This window comes from Equus asinus, chromosome 3 (assembly GCF_041296235.1).
Source record: "Equus asinus isolate D_3611 breed Donkey chromosome 3, EquAss-T2T_v2, whole genome shotgun sequence".
NCBI classification, from domain to species: domain Eukaryota; kingdom Metazoa; phylum Chordata; class Mammalia; order Perissodactyla; family Equidae; genus Equus; species Equus asinus.
Genome location: NC_091792.1, coordinates 124918360 through 124942329, shown reverse-complemented (window position 1 = coordinate 124942329; position 23970 = coordinate 124918360). Strand labels below are relative to the sequence as shown.

The following is a 23970-nucleotide window of genomic DNA, read 5'->3' as shown; positions in this document are numbered from 1 at the left end:
TCAACCTTCATTTAATCCTTTCCTAGGATGTTTTACATCATTGAAAATCAAAGTGTTTTAAATGTTATGGCAGGATGGGCTCCTAGAGAAAATCTCCGTCAATCGTTTGCACTATCAATTGAAACCATCATGTTCATGCCACTACCTCTTCTGCTTCAAAGGAGGGAAATCAAAGGTTTTTTTTTCTCTTTGCTTTTAGTCCTTTTCACATACTAGTAATCTGAGCTTAAACAAATGTTTTTAAAATATTCTACGACTTTAGAGTTTAGGTATGAAAGGAGCTCTGTATTTCTTACTTTGCAACTTTGAAAGAGGGAAATTTATGAGGTAATCACATATTAGTAATGAAAATAAATTAGAGCAACTACATCTTTTTTTAAAAAACAGTATTACCTTAGAGTATATAGAACTCGGCCATCATTCCAAATTCGAAGAAGACGATTAGGAGTTGTTATCCAATGAGCATCAGATTTTCTTGAGTTTCTGAAGAAAGTGTCAGGAATCCAAATTTTTCCAACCATATTACTGTTTAGCATAAGCACTTTCATGGTACTATTGAATTTTAAACGACTGTCAAACCAGGTTTGGGCAAAAATTATATCTATTGTGTATTCCTAAAAAATAAAAATAAGAGTAACAACTTATAATAGTAAAGCCACTATCTTAGACATTTTCTTCAGACATTTGAACGTTTATATTACAAAGTTTCTGTAAGTAAATAGCACTTAAACTTAGTCTTCTTGGAGTAAAAAAAGCATGCCATTATCCTAAGTTTTCTTTTTAATTGTTTACATGAGTCATGTAAAATAAAATCCAAGATTTCTAGTCATTACTGCTGCCAAATGTGGCTGTAAATTTTATTCAAGATTTTATAATATGTAGGATATATTCATTAAAAGCAAATATTCTTAATCTTAATGACTATATTAACTTTTATAATATTTACATGGTGCCTTAGTCACAAAAAATCAGAAATAAGTACAAAATCAAGACGCAAATACTCACCAAATTATCTAAAAGCCCTTACACTGTCCTTTGTCCAAAAACATCAATTATGATTATTTAGATTCACTGTTTTCAAATGTTTGAAAGCAACCACACACAAGAAACCCTACTGAGCATTTAAAATATTCCAAGTACTATGTTGAGCTTTGCCTGTATCATGTCATTAAATCCTTACTACAGCACTGTGAAATAGGTACTACTATAATCTTTATTTTACTTTTTTATTTTTTACTGAGGGATATTAGCCCTGAGCTAACATCTGCACCAATCTTCCTCAACTTCATATGTGCGTCACCACCACGGCGTGGCTGACGATTGATGTAGGTCCATGTCCAGGATCCAAATCTATGAACCTGGGCCACCAAAGCAGAGCACACCAAACTTAACCACTATGCCACAGCGCCAGCCTGTATAATCTTTATTTTAAAGTAACATTTATTAAGTAATAGAGAGGTAAAATAATTCTCCGCACATCACAGAGCTAATAAGCAGATGATATGGAAATGGAGACACTGCAGGTTGAATGCCAAATGCCCATCCATAACAATCGCAATATAATGGTGGTCATAATGGGGCCTGACAGATGCCAAGATTAGAGCAAAGGCTCTGTGCACAATCAGCAAGTGATGGAAAACAGGAAATTGCGTGGTACGAGAGAACTCTCAGGAGTAGGGAATTAGCTGTTACCTACCTTTGTCTCCTGACAAAATGCCTGCCACATTGTAAACATTAAAATTTATTTAATAAAATTAATGAATAACAATGTAGTAATAATCAATGCAATTGAGGAAAGAAAGTGGTTATATGTATATGCATGTATAACTGCACTATTAAAAGAGGAGGAACAGTAAACTGAAAACTATGAGGTATTACATGAATTACTTGTGGTGGGAGAGATTGGTTGCTCACTCTTGAGGTAATGCTAGCAATTGGCCAATTTACCTGAGAGAAATATTTAATATAAGAAATGGGAGTGTAATTGGGAGTTTAAGTAATGAACGAAGATTTGAAAAAAATGATGGGGACAATAATAAGTAAATAGACTAGGAGTCAACATGTTAATAGAAAAGTTGGATCAAATTCTGGTTTCCAGACAGAGTATTCATAATTATAATTTACTTGACTAGAAGACATAAAGTAAATTGAGAGGGAAACCTCATTTTATCTATTTCGGTGGGGTTTTTTATTGAATAAATTTGACATGTAACATTGTGTGAATTTAAGGTGTACAGCATGTTATTTTGATATATTTATATATTGTAATATGATTGCTATTGTAGTGATATTTATCACATTACCTAATTATGGTACAATATGGTAGTCTATAGTCATTATACTGTGCATTAAATCTCTACTGCTTATTTACTATTCGTTACAAGTTTGTACACTTAAACACCATCATTTCATCTATTTTAGATGAACAGTGTTGCAATTTGGGAAAGGTATATACATATTAATAAAATTATTTAAAATCCAAAAGGGGCCAAAACATTATGTAATTGAGTGTGAGATGTATGCTCCATAAAAGAATTAAGATATATAGATAAATTATTATGGATAATTTGTCCATGTAATGTGTCATATGTGATCATTCAATCATCTATCCATATATTTAGCATCTACTGGGTGTCAGTCATTGTTTTGCATAGATGTGAAGAAATGAAGTCCTTGTGCACAAAATCACTTGTATCATGACCCCTTCTTCTCATAGTCTTATTTGCCATGGTGTTGCCCGAGTAACTTAGGGAGAAAATTAAAATTTAGCTTTTTCCAAACTACGATAGAATGACGCAGAACCAAACTGTGCTGCAGAATATACACTGACAGTGCTTTTGCAACCATGTAAGCTTTATACATTCCACAGCCACAACCTTGCTGATGTACCGTTTGCAATTCAAGCTGAGTTCTAATGCAAAAGACGTCTCACAATACATAATAATGAAGCACATTTATTCTGTAGACGCTTAACTGTCTTATTAGGTAATGCTAACAGAGTGGTACAAAAATGGGCATGCATTTTCAGTGGGTCAATGGGTCCTGCCAATATCCCTGGTGTACCTGTTCCCTGAACCTTGTGGAAATTCTTGGACAGCTTCACAACAGTCATTTTTAATTCTTATTCTGACCTCCTGCTTCTCAGGCCAGATGTTTTTTCTTTGGACTAAATTATGATTTATCCAAGCAGCCTCTTCAACTGCCACAAATGATTAACCATTCAAAGTCGAACAGTGTAACCTGTCTTAATAACATAGTTTTTGGTTGTAACACTAAATACAAATAGAAAGAAGGCTTACACTCATTTTACGGTAGATCCAAGAAAGAATATTTAATGAATATTATGTGCCAGAATTATGCTGTACTTTTATATGGAATCAAACTGGTTAAGATCAAGGGAGAGGCTAACATAACTGCCAGGATTGTGGCTTGGCAAAGATCCATCCCCGGTTGGTAGAGGGAACCTCATGCTCCCTGGTAGGTAAACTTGGCTGCGGTATTCTAACTAACAGGGCATTACAGTTGGCACTTGAGAACTAATTGTCTAGGGGTGGGATTTAGCAAGTAGTTGTGAATCCTGCTTAGCAGCTGACAGGATCTTCCTAAGAAAATCTGTTTATAAAAGTGCTATCGCTGTTGGAAGAGTTACAACTTCCAAGAGTCAAATTCTCCCAAGCGGAGAGTCTGGGGGAAATATGAAAATTTTCCTACTCACAATTATTCCCTCAGTCTAGGATCGAGAAGAAAAACATACAGAGCAAATGTCTTGATAATCTACCCTTCCCAAAGCCTTTGCAGAGGCTAATACTTTCAAGCTCTTTTAAACTGCTAATCCTTAATAAGTGCCTCACTCAGATAAGAAGGTCATTAAAGTTTGTGCCATTTTCTATGCAATTGAAAAATCCAATTTCATTTACTCATTTGTGTTAGTGTAATTTCCAGAAAATGATCAAACTGTGTTCTTGTACTTCATGTTCCTCTTTAGAGGTTATAATTATCTGCATAATAAATAAGGAAAAGAAACATGAAAAGGAACTTTCATTCACTAAGAACAAATACAGTAGCTTCTAGGATAAATACACTGAGACAAGAAATAGTGCATTTAACATGTGAGATCCAATGTACATTAAAAGATTTACTTTGTCTCCTTGCAAGTTAGCTGAGAAACAGTGTTAGTCAATAAAGGTGAAGGGAGCCATCTCTATTTCGAACTCAATCAAATCGATCCATAATTGATGAAAGTGTGTGTAGTCTTCATAGCACACTGTCACCTTTGAATTATGCACTTTGTTTCACACTTAAAGAATACTAGTTAATTCACTATTATTGTCTTTCTAGTAATGGAAGAAACTTCACACAAAATGCAGACCTGCCCAGGTAATTAATGTAGGTGCATAATTTCATCATGAGATTTGGTTGGTCCTGATCTGGTCTTTCCATCTTGACATTAATCTCTCCCTAAACCGTCTATTCACATGGTCAAAACAGTATGGTGGGCCAAATAATGGTTAGCAGTAAATCAGATACTAAGGCTATAGCCACGTAAAGTTACAAGTGTAGCTAGTCCACAGCACAAACAGCTTTAGTGGTAAAAGTCCATAGGTATCAGTTCAATTATTGTAAAAGCACCAACTTCTTGATACTGTCACAATCAGGTAAATAGAAAACTTGATGTTTCTTTTGTTTCAAATGGAAAAAGAAATAAGGAACAGAGAGGTTATACTAGCTACTTAAATCATGGAAGTCATCCAGCAATACATTGAGAGATATTTAAAAAGTAGACATGAATCCTGGATTCAGTTACCAACCCTTTAGGATCTATTTTTATGTGTCTAAATGTAGATTGCCAGAGGCACATAGCAGCATATGAATTCATCAGTTAGCTTTATTTTTTTTTTTAAAGATTGGCCCCTGAGCTAACAACTGACGCCAATCTTTGTTTTTTTCCCCCTGCTTTTTCTCCTCAAATCCCCCTAGTACATAGTTGTATATTTTAGTTGTGGGTCCTTCTAGTTGTGGTATGTGGGACGCCTCCTCAGTGTGGCCTGAGTGAGTGGTGCCATCTCAGCGCCCAGGATCCGAACAGGCAAAACCCTGGACCGCTGAAGCAGAGCGAAGGAACTTAACCATTCGGCCATGGGGCTGGCCCCCTAATCAGTTAATTTTTTGACAAATATTTTTCAGCATTTGAGTTACTTCTATGTTGTTCTGGATTTACAAAGATGAAGATGGAGCCTTCCTATTATGAATATATACATAAAAATTGGAAATTTTAAAACTTAGGAGAAGTAAAGTTAAAGAGAAACGGAAACAACAGAGATTATTTTCAGCTAGAGGAAATTAAGAAAGACTTCATGATACAAGTTGTATTTAACCTGAACCTTGAAGGATATATGAACATTTAAATACATACAGAGGCTGATTAATAAATGTGAGGGGAAAATAAAGAGGTAGTAAAATGTAGAGCATAATGGGAAAAAAAGAAAATAAGCCATACACAATGAAAAAAGTAGTGCATTTTTTGTACATCAAGGAATGTGCATTCCTCAAGTCCACAAGATATTCTACATCTGGAAGAGTTTTTGACAATTATTATCTAAAATTACCAGTTTCCAATAATCGACTCTGCATCCTAGACACACACAGCCCTGTCCCCATGTACTGCTGGACTGAGCATTATGAACTCAAAGTCCTAATGTTTCATTTGCCAAATTTGTGCATCATGCTGAATCATATATTTCCTACCAGATAAATATTCTATAATATTCTATATACATTTTCAAAGAGTAAAACATCACACTTAATATAATCACACATAGCTAAGTTCTACAAAGGATACAAAGAAAAAATAATGAACTCCCAGTCCTTAAAGAGTTTATAATACAATAGAGAAGATAGGGTTAGCTTCCAGGTATATATAATAGGTATCCTGAGATCTGGGGTGGGAGCAACCCTTATAAGCCTGTATTAGGCAGGATTCTCCAGAGAAACAGAACTAATAGGATGAATGGATGGATGGATGGGTGGATAGGGAGGTAGGTAGATCGATAGGACAGATAGATTTATTTTAAGGTATTGACTCATGTTACTGTGGGTATTGGCAAGTCAAAAATTTGTAGGGCAGGCTGGCAGGCTGAAGAATCAGGAAGAGTTGATGTCTCAGTCCTCAGGCAAAAGGCAGTCTGTAGGCAGAATCCCTTCTTCCGCAAGGGACTCAGGTTTTTCGCTTAAAGATTTCATCTGATTGAATGAGGCCCACCAACATTACAGAGGATAATCTGATTTACTCACACTCTGACTTAAATGTTAATCACATCTTTAAAAATGGCTTTACAGCAACATCTAGACTGATGTTTGACATCTATCTGGGTACCATAGCCCAGCAAAGTGACACATAAAATCAACCATTGCAGGACTATAATAGTAGGAATGGCCATTCATGGATTCAGAAAGCCTTAACAAAAATTATGCATGTGTTTCTCTGCTAGACAAGTTAAAATGAATACTTGTTGTGATAGGAAAAAATGTATTCCCCAGCTCATGTTTCCTGTGTAAATAAACTCTCTTTTAATTTTGTCCCATCTCTTACTCACTTTACCTCTCGGAGAAGTTTGTTCCATATTTCTCAATTGGGTGAATATAATATATTAAAAATCCTTAATCAGTAAGTTCTTTTCTCTTTTTTTCTCTGAACTTTATCTGAATGAATGCTCACAAAGTCTCAACTGAGGGTTGGAGTCAGATAGGTGCATGAGACTGCTGACAAACCATTCGGTTCTCACACCCTAGCTCTATTCTATGCCCCAGTTTAATTACTACTAAGGAAGGTTTATTTTTTTCTTTGTCTATTTTATCTCTTACTTTACCTCCTAGTTTATCTCTCGTTTGTTTATTTTTTCTTGTTTGTTTATTTTACCTATCTTCTATGCTTATTTGTCAGTGGATTCAGAATACGGGCAGATGGACAAAAATGAGGGAAGCATTTATTGGTCCTGCCAAACACGAAATATCTGCCAGAAAATACAGATGATCATTTTTTCCCTGCATAATGCCCCTATTTAGAAGTTCTTAGATTCAGTTTTGATATTGCATAAAGGTAATGAAATTTGGAATTCTATTTTTCAGCTGAAGGACTCCTAAAAAAGCCATATGATTATTTGCAAAGTAATTCCAAAATAGTACCTGTGTTACGATTACTGCATGAGATCAAACATATAATATTGCTTATTCCCTGTACCACTCACGGGAGAATAAAAGATGTGAATTGTCCTCCTCCAGGACATCCGTTGTTAGGATAAGAAAGGTCCTGGGCATGTCAACATCTTTTTCTACCAGTCTACCATGAGAAATCCCTTACTTCAGATCCTAAAATTGTAAACAAGGTCCTCTAAACATTTATAAATTTGTGAATTTAACTTTCCACAATTATGTATGTCTTCAGAAGTTTCACCAAAATCATGCCCAATGGGATACCACATATCACATGGCAGGGCAACTCCTTGAACAAACTATAGGAACTTTCCCAATGCAAGGACATCAAAATGATTTTTACTGCCCCCCTGTAGTCCTGAAACGGCTATGAAAGAGAAACAGACGTGCACATGGAATGCTCAGCATCTGCCACATGGGGGGATGAACTGAAACGACGACAATCCAGAAGGCAGACGAAAGAACTTCCAGAATCACTACAGCACTGCATCAAGCACAAAGACAGAAACATAAACTGCTGAAGAAAAAGCAGTGAGCCAACCGAGGAATCTGACATACAGTCAAGAGAAACACAACTTCTTTTCAACGTGGACAACTGGACTATTCTGAGCCCCGGAGGTCAGAGTGCACCTTAGTGGGTACAGCTTAGTGCAGTGTCTGGCGGTGGAAGCTACTTTGGGGCAGACTTCTTGGGTTTGAAATTCTGAATATAACAATTTTCATCTGACCTTCAGCAAATTTCTTAGCTCTTTATGATCCAATTTCTTCTTCATGTATCTGGGGATGATATAGTATCTAGTGATTAAGGTTCTTGTTAATATTTAATGTAAATTACGTAAAACAATGATTGACACATAGTTAAGTATTCTATAATATTATGATCACAATAACGAAAGAAAACCTTCTTACTGTTTTAAAATGGGGCAATGGGGCCTTTGCAAATGCTCCATTTTACAGAGATTATAAGGCATAATCATGCAATGCCTCCTCTGGAAGAGATAAACATTTTCCAGATAGACTTTTATTTGTGAAGCAATTTCTTCATATATAGGGACAGCCCGTTCCAATACCAAGACTCTAAGTAATAAAAATTCTCTAGCTTCTGGAAAATTAGTCTATTCTAAATATAATATTATTAGTCCATTAGCAGAACGTGAATCAGTTAATTAGTTTCCATTTCAGGAAACATTTGGTCTATTCAGATCTTGGGACACCACTGAGTCTTGTTTTTCTCCTGCTTCAATGGTCACTCATTCTCAGTCTCCTTTGCTAGTTTCTCTGTATCTTTCCCATGTCTAAGCAATGAAATGCCCCAGAGTTTAATAACGCTCAGTCCCTTTCTCTTCACTCAAAAGAATCTAATCCAGTTTCATGACTTTAAGTATCATCTGAAGATCATCTACTTTAAGTAGCCAGAAGAATGCAAAATCCATATCTCAACTGCAAATCCCCCTGCTGAAATCCCAACATGTATGTCTGATTGCCTCCTTAATGTCTTCAGTAGGACAGCTAATGGATACCTCAACCTTAACATTCTAAAACAGAAGTCTTGATCGTCATCATCCTCCAAAAAAAAAAAAAAGAAATCTCTAACTCACTTATCCATCTCATTAAATGAACAACTCCATCCTCCAAGTTTTCAAGTCAAAAAATCTTGGAATCATTCTTGATTCTTTTTCTCTAATACTCCACATCTGGTCTTTCAGAATATCCTGGCATCAAATCACCATTTTCAAATTATTCCAGAATCTGATAACTTCTCACCAGTTTCACCATCATCAACTTTTCCCTTGATCATTGCAACATTCTTATAACTAGTCTCCCTGCTTCCACAATTGGCCTCTTATAGTTTGTTCTTCATTCAAAAAGAGTTGTCTCATTGAAAACATAAGTCACATCATACCTCTCCTCTGGTCAACATTTTTCTGTCACATTCGCATATTCACTCAGACAAAAATCAATGTCCTTTCAATGTCTTTAAGACTCCAGAAGATCTGAACCCTAACTACACCAACTTCTCCTATCTCTTTTAATCCCTGTTAATTCTACTACAAGACCTACTGGTCTCCTTGCTGTTCCATGAATGTTTTTCTCTCAGAACCTTTGCTCCTGCTATTCCCTCTAGCTGGCACTCTTCCTCTGGATAGCTGCATGACTTGCTCCTTCACTCCTGTTAGATTTCTGTTTAAATCTCACCTATGGAGTGACACTTCCCTTGACCAATATATACAGTAAAACCCCACTACCATCCTGACACTTCCTATCAAGTACTCTGCTTCACTTCTCTCTATTGCACTCATCACCACTTGATATGTTATATATTTATTTATTTTACAGTGCCTATCAACTATAATCCAAGCTCCACGAGGGCAAAACATATTTGATTATTCAATTCTGTAACCTCAGCTCTTAAAAACACTCTCTGGCATATAAAAGACACCCAATAAATAGTTGTTTATAGTATAAATTGGTAAGGTGTTATCAATAAATTTTAATCCCTGGTGTCCATAGTGCATTTGAATTAATCTGTAAGAATTAGGCCAAAATCTCATAACTTCATGGCTAAGTTCATAGTTACAGGTGTGTGACCTAAACTAAAGAGTTGTACAACGATAGATCAAACACTGCTGCCTCTGCAACATGGAAGAGAGGGTAACATTCTAATGGGAAGCCTATAAATATCCAGCATGACATCTGGAAAGAAGTAATCTGCATGGTTACCATTGAAAGCATGTTAAGGAACTCTCTGCGATGGCTGTTTGATATTCAGGTGAGAAGTCTTCTTCCTAGAGAAGCCCCATCACCAATAAGGCATTGTGTTTTCCATCCATGTGTACAACATTTGCCATAGATTGGTTCAGTGCAAGATAGCTAGATTATTTGCTCTATGATCTAAGTAAGTTGACAAATGTTTTTGCATCTATAATTACACTGTTTTAAAAGTATATTCCTCAATATTATTATATTTGAAATTTGCTAAAAGGATAGATCTCAAATGCTTTCATGAAAAAAAGAAAAGGTAACTATGTAAGGTAATGGATGTTAATTAGCTTGATTATGGTATCCATTTCACAAGGTGTACTTATATCAAAACATCAACACCTTAATTATATACAATTTTCACTTTCAATTATACCTCAATAAAGCTGAAAAAATAGTTCTTGCTGTCCGAATTAGGCTTCCTATCTAAGCAAGACAGAACTCTATATTTGGGAATGGCATATTTAGAAGGAGTCTGAATGACTCATGTTTCAAATTGTTTATACTATTACCACTTCATGGATTCTTGCCACTGTCCATATTCTTAATGCAGAAAATGAAGAATTTTCTGACACTGTCAGCATGCTGCTAGGATGGCATTGTTTGGACTGCTATTGGAAGCATTGGCTTCCAGTGTTTATCTCAGTAGTTTGGATCCAGTTGTGCATATCACAGAGCTGAGGGCTCTTAGCAGAAAATCTAAGGCTTATCACATAGTTTGCACAATTTTCAATACAGAAATTTGGCACAAGTTTCATTATAGCAAAATGTCAAAAGTCAAGACATTTAAACAAACTTTCTCTCCTTCACATTTTAATTAAACTGCAGAGCAACTGATGTTAGTTCAAATCCATTGCCAATCTAAGATCTAAAACTTTAGTACAGCATTTAAGGCCTTTGCGCTAAAAAAATATAAAAATAACACAGTGAATAAGAGATTGAGCATTGCCTTTTAATTATATATATATAACTTTAAATACTTTTCAGAAAATCAACAAAGCTAGTACTGATACATCAAAAGTTTGTGTTGTAGTGAGAAGTTACGATATAGCATAAAGAACACTGGTTGGATGGAGTCAGAAAATCATGTCATAGCTCCAATTCTTTGACTTACTAAAATATAATGCTGACCAAGTCACTTACTCTATCTCACTGGAAAAATGAGAACACTAGGCAAAATCACCATTTTGATCTTTCCCAGCTCTAAGGTTCAGTGATCATAAGAACACTATTGATCACGAGAATGTTATAAAATGTTAGAAATTAACTTTTTAAAAAACATTCTAAACATGAATAAGGGTAAAGCCTGAGATGGACATGGTATCTTCCGAGGACCCTTCCTCATAAAACTACTCCCGATCTATAGGTTTCTTTGTTACTTTCATTTAATCCCACCGTATTCCTGCCAAATTGAGGGTTGAAAATGGCTTAAGCTGGTGGCTGCCAAACATAGTTGGCTAGAAATCCCTGAACAGCATTTTCAAAATTCTGATTCCAAGTATCCATCTGATTACTGAATCAGATTGTCCTGGAGCAATGCAGAATTTTAGGGCATTTGAACAAGTTTGGGAGTTAACATCTACAGATGGGAGGATTTGTCCAATATTCCTCAAACTGAACAACGTAGGGTGCCATCTCTCTAAATACAAGCTCTATGTATTAAACACTATATGAGACTGTGTGTATATGTGTGTGTGTGTATGTGTATTTAAGGAAAATTTGGCTTTTAACATTCAGCTAATATATCTACCTCTACACTATTTTACAATGTAATCTTCTAAAATGGTGAAATATTAACCCTCTGAAGTTATGTTAGGCTGTGTTAAAGTACCACCGTATGTGCTAAATTGCTTTTCCTTAGATATTTATTGTTTTGCTGTGTTTTTACATTATTAGCAAAGCATTAATACTTGTCAATATCCTCCTATAAATCAATTTTATATTAAGAAATAAAAAAATCAAAATGATTGCCTAATAACTTTGAGTTCAGAATTGAAAGCCCTTGGTAAGTACTATATAATCCAAATAATTCAATTTTAATCAAAGAAGTAGAAAATGAGAAATTATGATGTAGGTTTGAATCAACCATAACATCTGACGAATGAAATAGTGGCGTGGAGCAGCTAGGTAGAAGCAAGGCTAAAACCAGCTTTTAATCACACGTTTGAAAGTCATGAGCTGACACGATCTAGGCCCTCCTTTTGTCAAGCAAGAAAGGCCCATTCTGCGACATTCTACATCTACTAATCCATAAAGGACTCAAGATTGTAACTAACTGGGACTCTCTATCTTGAGGCATATCATTAGAAAAGAATTCTAAATAGACACCTCCAAAGTCTGACCAAGAGGTATGGGAGGTATCAGAGGTGTTTGTACCCATATCCTAAGGAAATAATTATGGGTGGCCAAAAGGATTGTGATGACATTAGTCTTAATTACAACAAATTGGAAACATCCCAAATGTTAAAATAATGAATTATTAAGTACATGTGGTGCAGATACACCCCCTAAATATTACACAACATTTAATGACATTTTTCAAAAGATAAAGTGCAATAATAGCCATGATATAATCAGAGGAAAGACACAGTTTTATAATAGAATATGTGTAACATTATAGCATTTGGGAAAACTATACACATAAAGTTATTAAAATGGTAAAAGCAATGGTGACCATTGGATAATGATAATCTATAATATTTCAATTTTTTTGTTTTGCCTACATTGAATTTCTAATTTTCCCATATTGAATATGTATTTCTTTCACAATAAAGAAGAAAACTATTTTTATGAAATATTTTTTAAAAATATCATAGGGTCACTATTTTCAACTTAAAATATGTATGGGTTTATGCACAGCATTTTTCCTGGAACTTGCCCTTCTGTACCAATCTAATTTGCATTTTTTAGCTATCCTTCCCACTAGGTTTTATATTTCTCTGAAGAAAGGAGGCCATATCTTTTCTAACTTAGTAGGCAATGCACCATCACAATATAGGTAATAAATACATATAAGACCAAAAAAACCACTAAATAAATAAAAATGCATTTGTGTGCCTCAAGAAATAATAACATGATTTTGATAAATTTTGGAGATTCATAGGTTAACTTAATTTCTTAGCTCTAAAAGCTTTAATGTCCTATTTATGGGGCAAATGAGCATACTGGATGAAAGAAGCATAGAGATGAAAATAACACTCACTCATTTATAATTTTTCATTTTATCTCTGTTAGTGTTGAATCAAAACATACCTAAATTTTATACCATTTTAAAATAAAGCCAGTGAAAGGAAATAGATTTTAGAGTACCTAGTGGTAAAAAAAAGTTAACGTAATACTCAAAAGGAAAAAATTTAAAACTATAGTAATAAGCTTTAAAATATTGTACAAACCAAGGACATAAACTTAAACTTTTTAAATATAAATGCATTTCTTCAAGTATTTTAATTCATCACATCCAAGACTAAAACCCTTTCTCTTCCCCTCCATTAGCATATGTAGGTCAATTAGCTAGACAGGAGAAAAATATCTTGTTTCCATGCTTTCACTGTTTCATAATTCCTCAACGTAATGTAGCTGGTAAGGAGTAACTGTTCCTGCTAATACAGTAAAAAGGAATAAACAGGGTTTATCTGATATGTAGAAGCTCTCCTTAACGCTATATTTCCTTAAATCTAGAAGCAGCAGGATCAAAAAAGAGAGGGAAGGAGAGGAATAAAAGAGAAAAAGTGAGAGAGAGAGGGAGAAAGGCAGAGAAAAAGAGAAAGAGAGAGAAAAACCTATGAAGATTAGCACCAACTGTATGAACTATGCTAAATAAAATATGCTCCTTACAGTGAAAGAAATTCATGGAGCAATATTTCTCTACGAGCATCCACTTTTTCAATATATTTAGAATGTTTAAACACAGGTTATGTGTCTGGGAAGCTTATTATCAAAAACGAGTCTGACGAAACAAGATAAAGCAAAAAAAATTTAAAAGTCAGTTCTTACCATTTTCAAACAGATTAAGTATTACCCTCACACATATGAAACTTGGCCATTCCACTTAAACGAGTGGAACAAAACATGATTACTGAGACAATCGCTTATTTATTCAAGAATAAATAACTTTTATGACTTTCGTAGTCCTACCTATACTTTTGTTTAAGGAATTTCTTTTTTTGTTTTCTTTTATAGGAACAGTTGGATTTTCCTTTTCTGGTAAAAGGAGCCTGGAAAGGGGCATAATTGTTAAATATTTCTATACTGGCCAGAAAAAAAAGCATTCTGTCTTTTGCCAAGTTTCCTTAACTCTGTTTGTGTACTGCTCACCCATTGTAGTCATCTCCAGCATGTAGCTGCTTTGGAGTAGAGCCCAGCTGGTGCCTTGGCTCCTTTCTATGTTGCTCTCCTCATAAGTGGCGTCCTTGTTCCTCGGCCCTGTCTCCATTACCAAGACCAAGTGCAATTTCACCAGCCACAAGAAGAATGTATCCAGCTTCAGCGCCATATTCTAGGACAGTGGAATGTGCCACTTTGGCAGTTAGAAGGTTGTAAAGTGAGCTCTACACACCTGAACTGGGGTCTTAGTCTTGACTAGCTTTCATTAGTTGTTTTTCTCTCTGGTCCTACACTTTCAATGTGCCCATACTGGACTCTTAATCTCTTAATACTGGACTACATAATGGTCTACCAGTCTCTATAAGTAAACCCACGTCCAAATTTTAAATTATAACTGCTTTTGCACTCACTATGTTGTGCTTTAGCTCCTGTTAGATACCCATAATATCTTGGCTTCCCTGGAGCTCTCAGTGATTTTGATTTGACTCAGAGAATCACTCTAACACTTGAATATTGCACTTGTTAGTCAGAGGGTAAACTGCTACTGTTTTATTATCACGAGATATTTACTCAAAAGAGGAAAAATAGATAATCTTCCCAAAACCTGAAAAATTAAGAGGTTAAAAAATACTTTAATTCTAGCCTAATAACCTCTATGAACATCTTGCTGCCTTCAGTTCTGATTCTATATTTTTTGTTCTATTTATATTTAGATAGTTTTAGAGCATACATACATAGCTGAACAGCCTCTCTCCAAGTTACTATTTTTTTCAATCTTCATTAGTGTGTCATTTTGAATTTAAATTCTTAAAATGGAAACTATTTATTGACTAATTTATTCATTCATTTAACATGCAATTATTGAATATCCTATCTTTTGTTAGTGACACTGAGATTAAAGCCATTAATCTAACCTGAAAAAAAGAAGAAAGAAAAACATATCCTATTGTAGAATGATACTGTTTTAGGTTTTATCAGTAATCTACAGAGATACTATTTTATGTAGCCAAGCTTAAAAAGAAACAACCGTTTTTCACCAAATCCAATTTTGGCTAATTTAAAAAAACAAAATTGTTAAACCAATACATTAATTTTGTTCCTTACTAGTAACTTAAATTCCATGAGTAGTTAAGAGAGAATAAAACCTACCCTCTTGCTTGTTTAATTACACTCAAGTCTGCTTGCTTGATTACGTTCACATTCAAAGCAATTTTGTTCATTTTACGAAAACTGAATTCTAATTTCCCTGCATTGTTTAGCTAAAACAGTCTTCTATGTAAACTGCTCCTTATTAATCCCTAGTATGACAGTGCTTCTCTTTTAATAACACTGTGAAGTATTCATAGTTTTTTTTCCTTATGTGTGTTTTAGTATCACCAGTTTTAACAGCAATTTCATTTAATTAGCTTTTTTAAAAACGATCACTGTCTAAGGTTACAAGTGTGTAACTTGCCCCACTGGGAAAACTAAATCTTTAATACCATGAAAGTTTTATACAGGAAGATCATCACAGAAGCCTCTCGGTAGCCATTCTTGTCAAAGCATTTCTGGAATACTAATTCAGCCTTGAAACCTACTTGTCTTTATTTTAACGACCACACTTTTTTCTTTCATGAATTCATTAAAATTGAAAACAAACGCTCCAAACAAAAAATATACAGTTCAAGAAAACGTAGACTTCCATATGCTCAAACAGGCTTATCTTCTCTAAGCACTGGTTAATTAGCATGAACATTGTAAGATTCTCCCAAAGAGAAAATTAACATTTTAGTAATGCCCTACTTTAGGAACTCCCATATTTGCATAACGTTAAATCAATACACACAGGTCTATAGAATGTTTTACCTTTACAAAAATCAAGAGGTTTGATAGGAATTTGTTTGGGGCAGAAGTAATACCAAACAATTCTTTGAAACTTTCTTTTCTGTTGCTTTCTTTGCCACTGCTTTATCTTCATTTTCTTGCCAACTTTGCTGTCTTATACTATCTCAGCTTCATCTTTCAGTTCCTTAAATGTATGTGTTCCCTAAGGTCTGATAATTAGTTCCTCTTTTCTTCTCTCTTTACTTTACAAGTGTTTTTCCCATTTCTCAGAGGTTTAGTTAATTCCTGACAAATATTTGCTCCAGTCCTAACTTTCTCCTGAGAGTTCACTCTTAATTGCAGACTCTCAAATTAAACTTATCCACAGCCAGTTCATATTCATTTGTATTAAGGTGACAGAGATGTCCCTTATGGTGTGGCCAAAATGCTGTCAGTACATTAGTCAGGGTAGGTAGCTGTGAAAGTTAATGACATTCAAGTGAACATTATATTGAGTAAGAGAAAAACTAAGCATGACTATAATACTAATAGGAATAAGCAGGCAATTGTTAAGCACATAACGGTTATGCAGGTCAATTAAGACCTGTAATAAAGAGACAATTTGATTGTTGTAATAATGAATAAATAAAGTGAGGGAAAAAATCATCAAAGTGTTAGAGAATTATCTTTGGATGGTGTTACAGGCTGAATTGTGTCCACCTAAAATTCATATATTGAAGCCCTAACCCCTAATACAGAAGGTGACTCTATTTGGAGATGGGGCCTTTAAAGAAGTGATTAAGCTAAAATGAGGCCATTAGGATGGGCCCTAAGCCAATCTGACTGATGTCCTTATAAGAAGAGAAAATTTGGATGCACAAAGAGCACCAGGGGTGCATGTGCACAGAGGAAAGACCATGTGGGGACACAATGAGAAAGCAGCCATTTGCAAGCTGAGGAGAGAGGCCTAAGAAGAAACCAAATTTGCTGACACCTTGATTTGGACTTCTAGCCTTCAGAGAAATAAATTTTTGTTGTTTGAGCCATCCAGTCTCCAGTACTCTGTTCTGGCAGCCTGAAAGACTAATACAAATGACAAAATCAAAGAAGATGGAAATACATTATTGAGCCCATTGAATGGGACTTAGTAGTTCGACTCACAGAAATGGGATTATTAGGGCTTGGGATAGAACATTTTTAACCTATTTTAATAATGTATATTGGTTATCTTGGAGGTGTTAATTATGTCCTCCAAATAGTAATAAAACATTATTTATTCGTCGTATAAAAGATAAATCATGAATACCACACTTTATCATTTTCCATCCTAAATGACCTTGCCTTGACATTTTCTCATATTCTCTCTCTCTTCTATATTTCTCTTATACTGTCTCTCACTCTCTCCCTTCTCTACCACGATACTCTTATCTCATAGTGTTCTAAGTCAATTTTCTCAAAATAGTAGTTCATAACATTAACCTGCATTCCCACTTACTCGCCATCACCTTGAAACCAGCGCATGACTGCATGTCTATCCCTGTAGAACTCATGTATGTCTTCAGAGCTCTGTGACAAGAAGCTGGACATGAGACTAATTTTGAGGATGCTAGAGGGACATACAATTCATCTGTTATTTCATTCCTACCTTCACCTTTCATTGAATTTCATACAACAGAGATAACCAGTACCACCTAATTGCAACACCAGTGAGCCCAATTTAATCCATTTCTCATTGGATTCTCATGTGCCTTGAAAATTGATGATTAGTTCCTCCTTCTTCATCCTCTTTAATTTCTCAGGTTATATAACGTCATCTTCTCCTGGTTCTTCTCTTACCCTTCTGACTTTTCTGAGTATGCCCCTTTTCTGCTCTTCTCTTTCTCCCACCTATATATTTTATACATTGGTCTCATTATATCATCTGGTCCTCAGATCTGTGCTCTTCTTAATATGCATCTCCCCTTGGATCATTTCATGTATTCTTGAAGTTTTAAGCTATATTGTATACTGCTTGTTCCTCTTTTCTTCTCAATTTGCATCTATATCCAGTCCTAACTTCACCCCTGAACAGCAGACTTAAAATCCAAATCATTTCTGGACTGCTCCTCCTGAATGTGCCATTAGCATTTGAGGCATGTGTGGCTATATTCCCTATCTCAAATAATGACTCTACCATCTACAAAGTCTCCTTATGTGTATACCTCAGAGTCAGACTGTGCACAACCAATGAATCATTAAATTTTGGAAAATTCACCTATTTAATATTTCCTAAACATGCTGTTATCTTCTTCTGTTCAATTGCTACTGCACTAGGTAAGGCCTTCAACATCTCTTGCCCAGACTAATGTAACAACCTCATAACTGGTCTCTCTAATCTTGGACTCGGATCCTTACATCCATCTGCTATACTATTGTAAGAGTGATTTATTAAAACTATAAATCTGCCTATGACACTCCCCTAAAGAAAAGATTCCAATCATTTCTCTTATCCAAAGGGATACAATTCATACATAAGTTTCCTATTATGGCTCACAAGACCATTCTTAATAATACCCTTGAACATCCTTTCAGCCTCAATTCCTTATCTTGTACTTTATGTTCCAGCGTCTTCAAATTGCTGGAAGTTTTCTTGATCTTATCAAGCTGTTTCACTGTCTGTGACTCTATGCATACTCCTTCCTCTGCCAGTAAGTCTCTTTTCTTCTCTGACTGACTACTTTTCCTTCAGGCCTTCTGGTTATCTCCTTCTAGATTCCTTCAGGGATCCACCCTTGATGGATCTGGTGATAATTTTTTATGCCCCAGCATAGTTCCTACCACACGTAGCACATTGCAGTAACAGGCTACACATTCTTAGATATGGGGATATTTTAGCTCCAATCCTAACACCCATCACATAGTAACTGCACATGCTACCCTAACCTCATTCAGAATTAGCTATCAGAAATTACTCATAAACTCATTTTACTACTGAGGTGTAGACTCTAGAACTTTATGCAAGGTAAGTATTTTTAATATTTACTACTCACCATATTTATAGGATCAACTGGTCCAATGCTGTTTACATAAACATCAGTTTCAATTACTGTAGGCCTCACTGCAAAATACCAACACAAAGCATGGTCAAAGATCTGATCAGAGGTTGTGTTAAATAGATCTTAGTTTTAAACAAATCTGTATAACTAATAATATTTTACCGCTTCAATCATAAAACATTCCTCATTATAAAATCAAGAAATATAGCCCATTATAAAAACACAAAACCTTTTTCAGTTTATAAATCAATACATTTTCAATTAAAAACATTCCAGTGTATAACCTAAAAATGTTAAAATTATGTAAATCATCCATTATAATTAAGAAAGTTAATTCAATAAAAAATGACTAGATAATTTGCTCCACAATAGTTGTAGAATTTGCGGATTGGATAGATTTTAGAGCCTAAATATTATGTAGTCCTACTTCAGGCATATCAGTGGTATGCTGGTAAACAACCTTGTTCTCGGAAAGAGAGGAAAAAAAGCCCTGCCTTGCAGCTTTTGCTGATTTCCATGCTGTCATTACTCCCACAATGGCTGATTTAAAGATACGACTGTAAAGTCATTGAATGCAGAGTTGGGACAATATATAATAAGGGGCTATTTTGAGACTGTATAAGCCAATTCCAGAACACACTGGAACTTGAAGCATAGTTATGATGATTAAAGAACATAATGCATGTAGAGCATCTCCTCCAGGTCTGATTCTTATGAGGAGGTTAATAAATATTTGTTCACACCTCCTTCTTCCCTCGTTAACAATATTCCTTTAGGTTGTTTATACTGACTCCAGTGTAAGGTGTATTTTCATCTAATTCTCAGAGTATATTATACAGACGTCACTATACACTGCATCTATTGTGTTTTGTACATAATCATTTGTGTTTTTTCAGTTATTCTTTAAATTTACAATTTCTTAGTTATTCTTAACTATAATTTCCCAGTTATTTTTAAATGGTATATATAATGTTTTTATATTTTATCAAAATGTGTAGCACAGGTCCAACCTTTTAAATGTTTATCAAATGATATGTTTAATGAATCTTCACAATAGTGCCATATTTGATGATGATTTAGGCTTTCAACTTTTGCCATGTATTTCTGGCTTCCTATAATGAGATTCACCATAACAATGATAAGTTATAGACATATGCTTTTTGTTTGCTATAAAAAACATTTTCACACAGTTTCTTTTATTCCCTCTCCCTCATCAAAGGAGACATAAAGGGTTCATTTATTGATTCAGCAAATACTTACTGAGCAATGTGTGTATAGGGTTACAAAGCAGACAAGAAGGTGAAAAACATTCCATGAAGAAAATCTGGCATATCTCTTATGGAGATTTATATAGAGATAATGCAAATGAGATAAAGCAGAAAAGCCACCTTGTAGATAAAAAGTTTCTCTACTAAAATAGCATGTTTTTAGTAATGTTTACTCAGTTTTCCTTTCTAAACTTTACCTGACTTCCCTTTCTGGCATAGTATTTATCACTTTTACAATTCAGACGCTATGCTTGGCCCGGCAGGATGCATCTGCTTCTGGAACACACAGCCCAGTCTGCCTGTCTGAGTCTCTATCTGGTCCCAAGTCTCCCCATCTTAGCACCTCCAGTCTGGCAGAGCCCCCAGGGCTAGTAAGCTAGAAAACTTGAGGCATTTTGAAAAACAATGCCTACATAATTTCAAAACAATATTTATATTTACTCTTTGCGATAAAAATACCACACTTAAGGAAACATTAATAACATTTACATAGTTTGTTTTTCCTCAAGCAAAGTTTTTATTACATGGTGTACAAATTATCTTAGCTAGAAAAATAAATGAGATTTGCTAGAAATAGTTTTAGTATGCCAAACTATAGGTTCTAGACTCATACAGTACATGAAAATGTGACTCAATCTGATAGCCAACAATGAGATTCCTTAAATAAAATTAGATCATAGGATTTATGGAAAGTTTTGTAATTTAACTTAGGCTGTTGTCGTCTGAAATGAGTGGCTTTAGCCCTTTGCCATTTATTTTTGACTAACTATATATTGCAGCCAATAAATATCATATACTTAGGCTAACTATAGCTATTTTTACAGAATGGTTTTTATAAAAGCCAATTAATAACAAGACAATAAGTTTATTAGTCCATTTGTAAGTATATTTATTGCCAGTTATAAGCAATTAAGTGCAATGAACCAGTCTTATTTAATTAGATTTTTTCAATTCATCTGATAAATCAACAAACACTGAGCATACACTCTTATTGCATGATACTAAGGGCTGAACACTGTCTACGCCAACAAGCAAATAATTTCAGAGGATATTTTTACAGATAGACATACTTTTTCACATTTACAGTGTAGAAAGTTTTAGATATGAGTGATCTATCCTGGTTTCCTGATATCAACATTTCCTTAGCCACTTATAAGACAAATACATACACATGTTAGGGAAATATTAACTCTGGCATTAGGACAAGAGCCACACTTAAGTATTTCAAGATGGACATAGATCAAGTTGATCTGGGATGGGACAGAAGAAGAGTCCCATCAGTGAGTTCAGTGTAGAACATTGCTACTGATAAAGAAGATATTCAAGAGATAAGTTGACAAATATATATTTGCAAACTATGAATATTTTTTTAGTTATTTTGTGCCCCATTTTATAGCTTTGGGCTGTTGATGTTTCATCCAATTCTTTAAACTTCAACCCCAAAACACAAGGAAGAATAAACCTGAAAGTGAACTAAAGTATTTCAGATTAATTTTGAAACTACGGTTAGTGATTATATGCTTCAAAAGGTATAGTCAAGAGGAAAACAATGGAAATTTGTGATTGTTCTTTGATAATGACTCATTACCACTTTTGTTGATTCATACTATGAATAATGAACATGGAACATTCTCCAGGATAGATCACATATTAGGCCACAAAACAAGCCTCCATAAACTTAAGAAGATTGAAATAATACCAAACATCTTTTCTGACCACAACAGTATAAAACTAAAATTCAACTACAGCGAGAAAATCAGAAAAGCCATGAATAGGTGGAGATTAAACAAAATGCTACTGAACAATGATTGGGATAATGAAGAAATCAAAGGAGAAATCAAAAAATACCTGGAGACAAATGAAGATGAAAATACAACATGCCAGAATCTATGGGATACAACAAAAGTGGTTCTAAGAGGGAAGTTTATAGCAATACAGGCCTACCTGAACAAACAAGAAAATAAAGAATCTAACAGTGCACATAAAGGAAATGGGAAAAGAAGAACAAACAAAGCCAAAATCAGAAGAAGGAAGGAGGGGCCGGCCTGGTGGCACAGCATTTAAGTGTACCGTTCCGCTTCTCGGCGGCCTCGGGTTCACAGGTTTGGTTCCTGGGTGTGGACATCGCACTGCTTGGCAAAAGCCATGCTGTGGTAAGCGTCCAACGTACAAAATAGAGGAAGATGGGCATGGATGTTAGCTCATGGTCAGTCTTCCTCAGCAAAAAGAGGAGGATTGGCAGTAGTTAGCTCAGGGCTAATCTTCCTCAAAAAAAAAAAAAAAAAAAAGAAGGAAAGAAATAATAAAAATCAGAGCAGAAATAAACAAAATAGAGACTAAAAAAAAAAAATAGAAAAAACCCCAATGAAAAAAAGCTGGTTCTTTGACAAAACAAGAAAATTTACAAAACTTTAGGTAGACTCACCAAGAAAAAAAGAGAGAAGGCTCAAATAAACAAAATCAGAAATTAAAGAGGAAAAAATAGAATAGACACCTCAGAAATACAAAAGATTATAAGAGAGTACTATGAAAAGCTTTACACCAACAAATTGGGTAATTGAGAAGAAATGGATAAATTCTCAAATCGTACAACCTTTCAAAACTGAATCAAGAAGAAGTAGAGAATTTGAATAGACCAATCACCAGTAAGGAGATCAAAACAGTAATCAAAAACCTCCCCAAAAATAAAAGTCCAGGACCAGATGGCTTTCCTGGTGAATTCTACCAAACATTCAAAGACTTAATACCTATCCTTCTCAAACTCTTCTAAAAAATTGAAGAGGAAGGGAGGCTTCCTAACTGATTTGACAAAGCCAATAGTATCCTGATACCAAAACAAGACAAGGACAACACATGAAAAGAAAATTACAGACCAATATCACTGGTGAACATCAATGCAAAAATCCTCAAGAAAATACTAGCAAATCGAACACAACAATACAATAAATCAAGTGGGATTTATGCCAGATATACAAAGTTGGTGCAACATCTGAAAATCAATCAACGTGATACACCCCATCAACAAAATGAAGAATAAAAATTTCATGATGGTCTCAATAGATGTAGAGAGAGCATTTGACAAGACACAGCATCCATTTATGATAAAACTCTAAATAAAGTGGGTATAGAAGGAAAATATTTTAACATAATAAAGGCCATATATGACAAATCCACAGCTAATATCATTCTCAACAAAGAAAAACTGAAAACTATCCCTCTAAGAACAGGACCCAGACAAGGATGCCCACTGTCACCACTCTTATTTAACATAGTATTGAAGTCCTAGCCAGAGCAAACAGGCAAGAAAAAGAAGGAAATGAGATCCAAATTGGAAAAAAGTGAAACTGTCACTATTTGCAGATGACATGATTTTATATATAGTAAAATCTAAAGAATCCACCAAAATATTTAGAAATAATAATTGAATATGGTAAATTTGCAGGATACAAAATCAACGTCAGTTGTGTTTCTATACACTAACCATGAAGTAGCAGAAAGAGAAATTAAGAATACAATCCCATTTACAATTGCAACAAAAAGAATAAAATACCTAGGAATAAACTTAACCAAAG

At 34.7% G+C, this 23970-nt stretch overlaps 1 protein-coding gene across 1 annotated transcript in view; it reads right to left on the bottom strand.

Moving 5' to 3' along the window:
* GABRG1 (gamma-aminobutyric acid type A receptor subunit gamma1) overlaps positions 1-23970 on the bottom strand; it is a 71041-nt gene that overhangs the window by 22094 nt on the left and 24977 nt on the right. The window contains exons 3-4 of the mRNA XM_014857142.3: positions 19125-19192; positions 394-614 (exon numbers count right to left, since the gene is read on the bottom strand). Of these exons, the coding sequence (XP_014712628.3) occupies positions 394-614; positions 19125-19192 (289 nt within the window). The remainder of the gene's footprint in view (positions 1-393; positions 615-19124; positions 19193-23970) is intronic.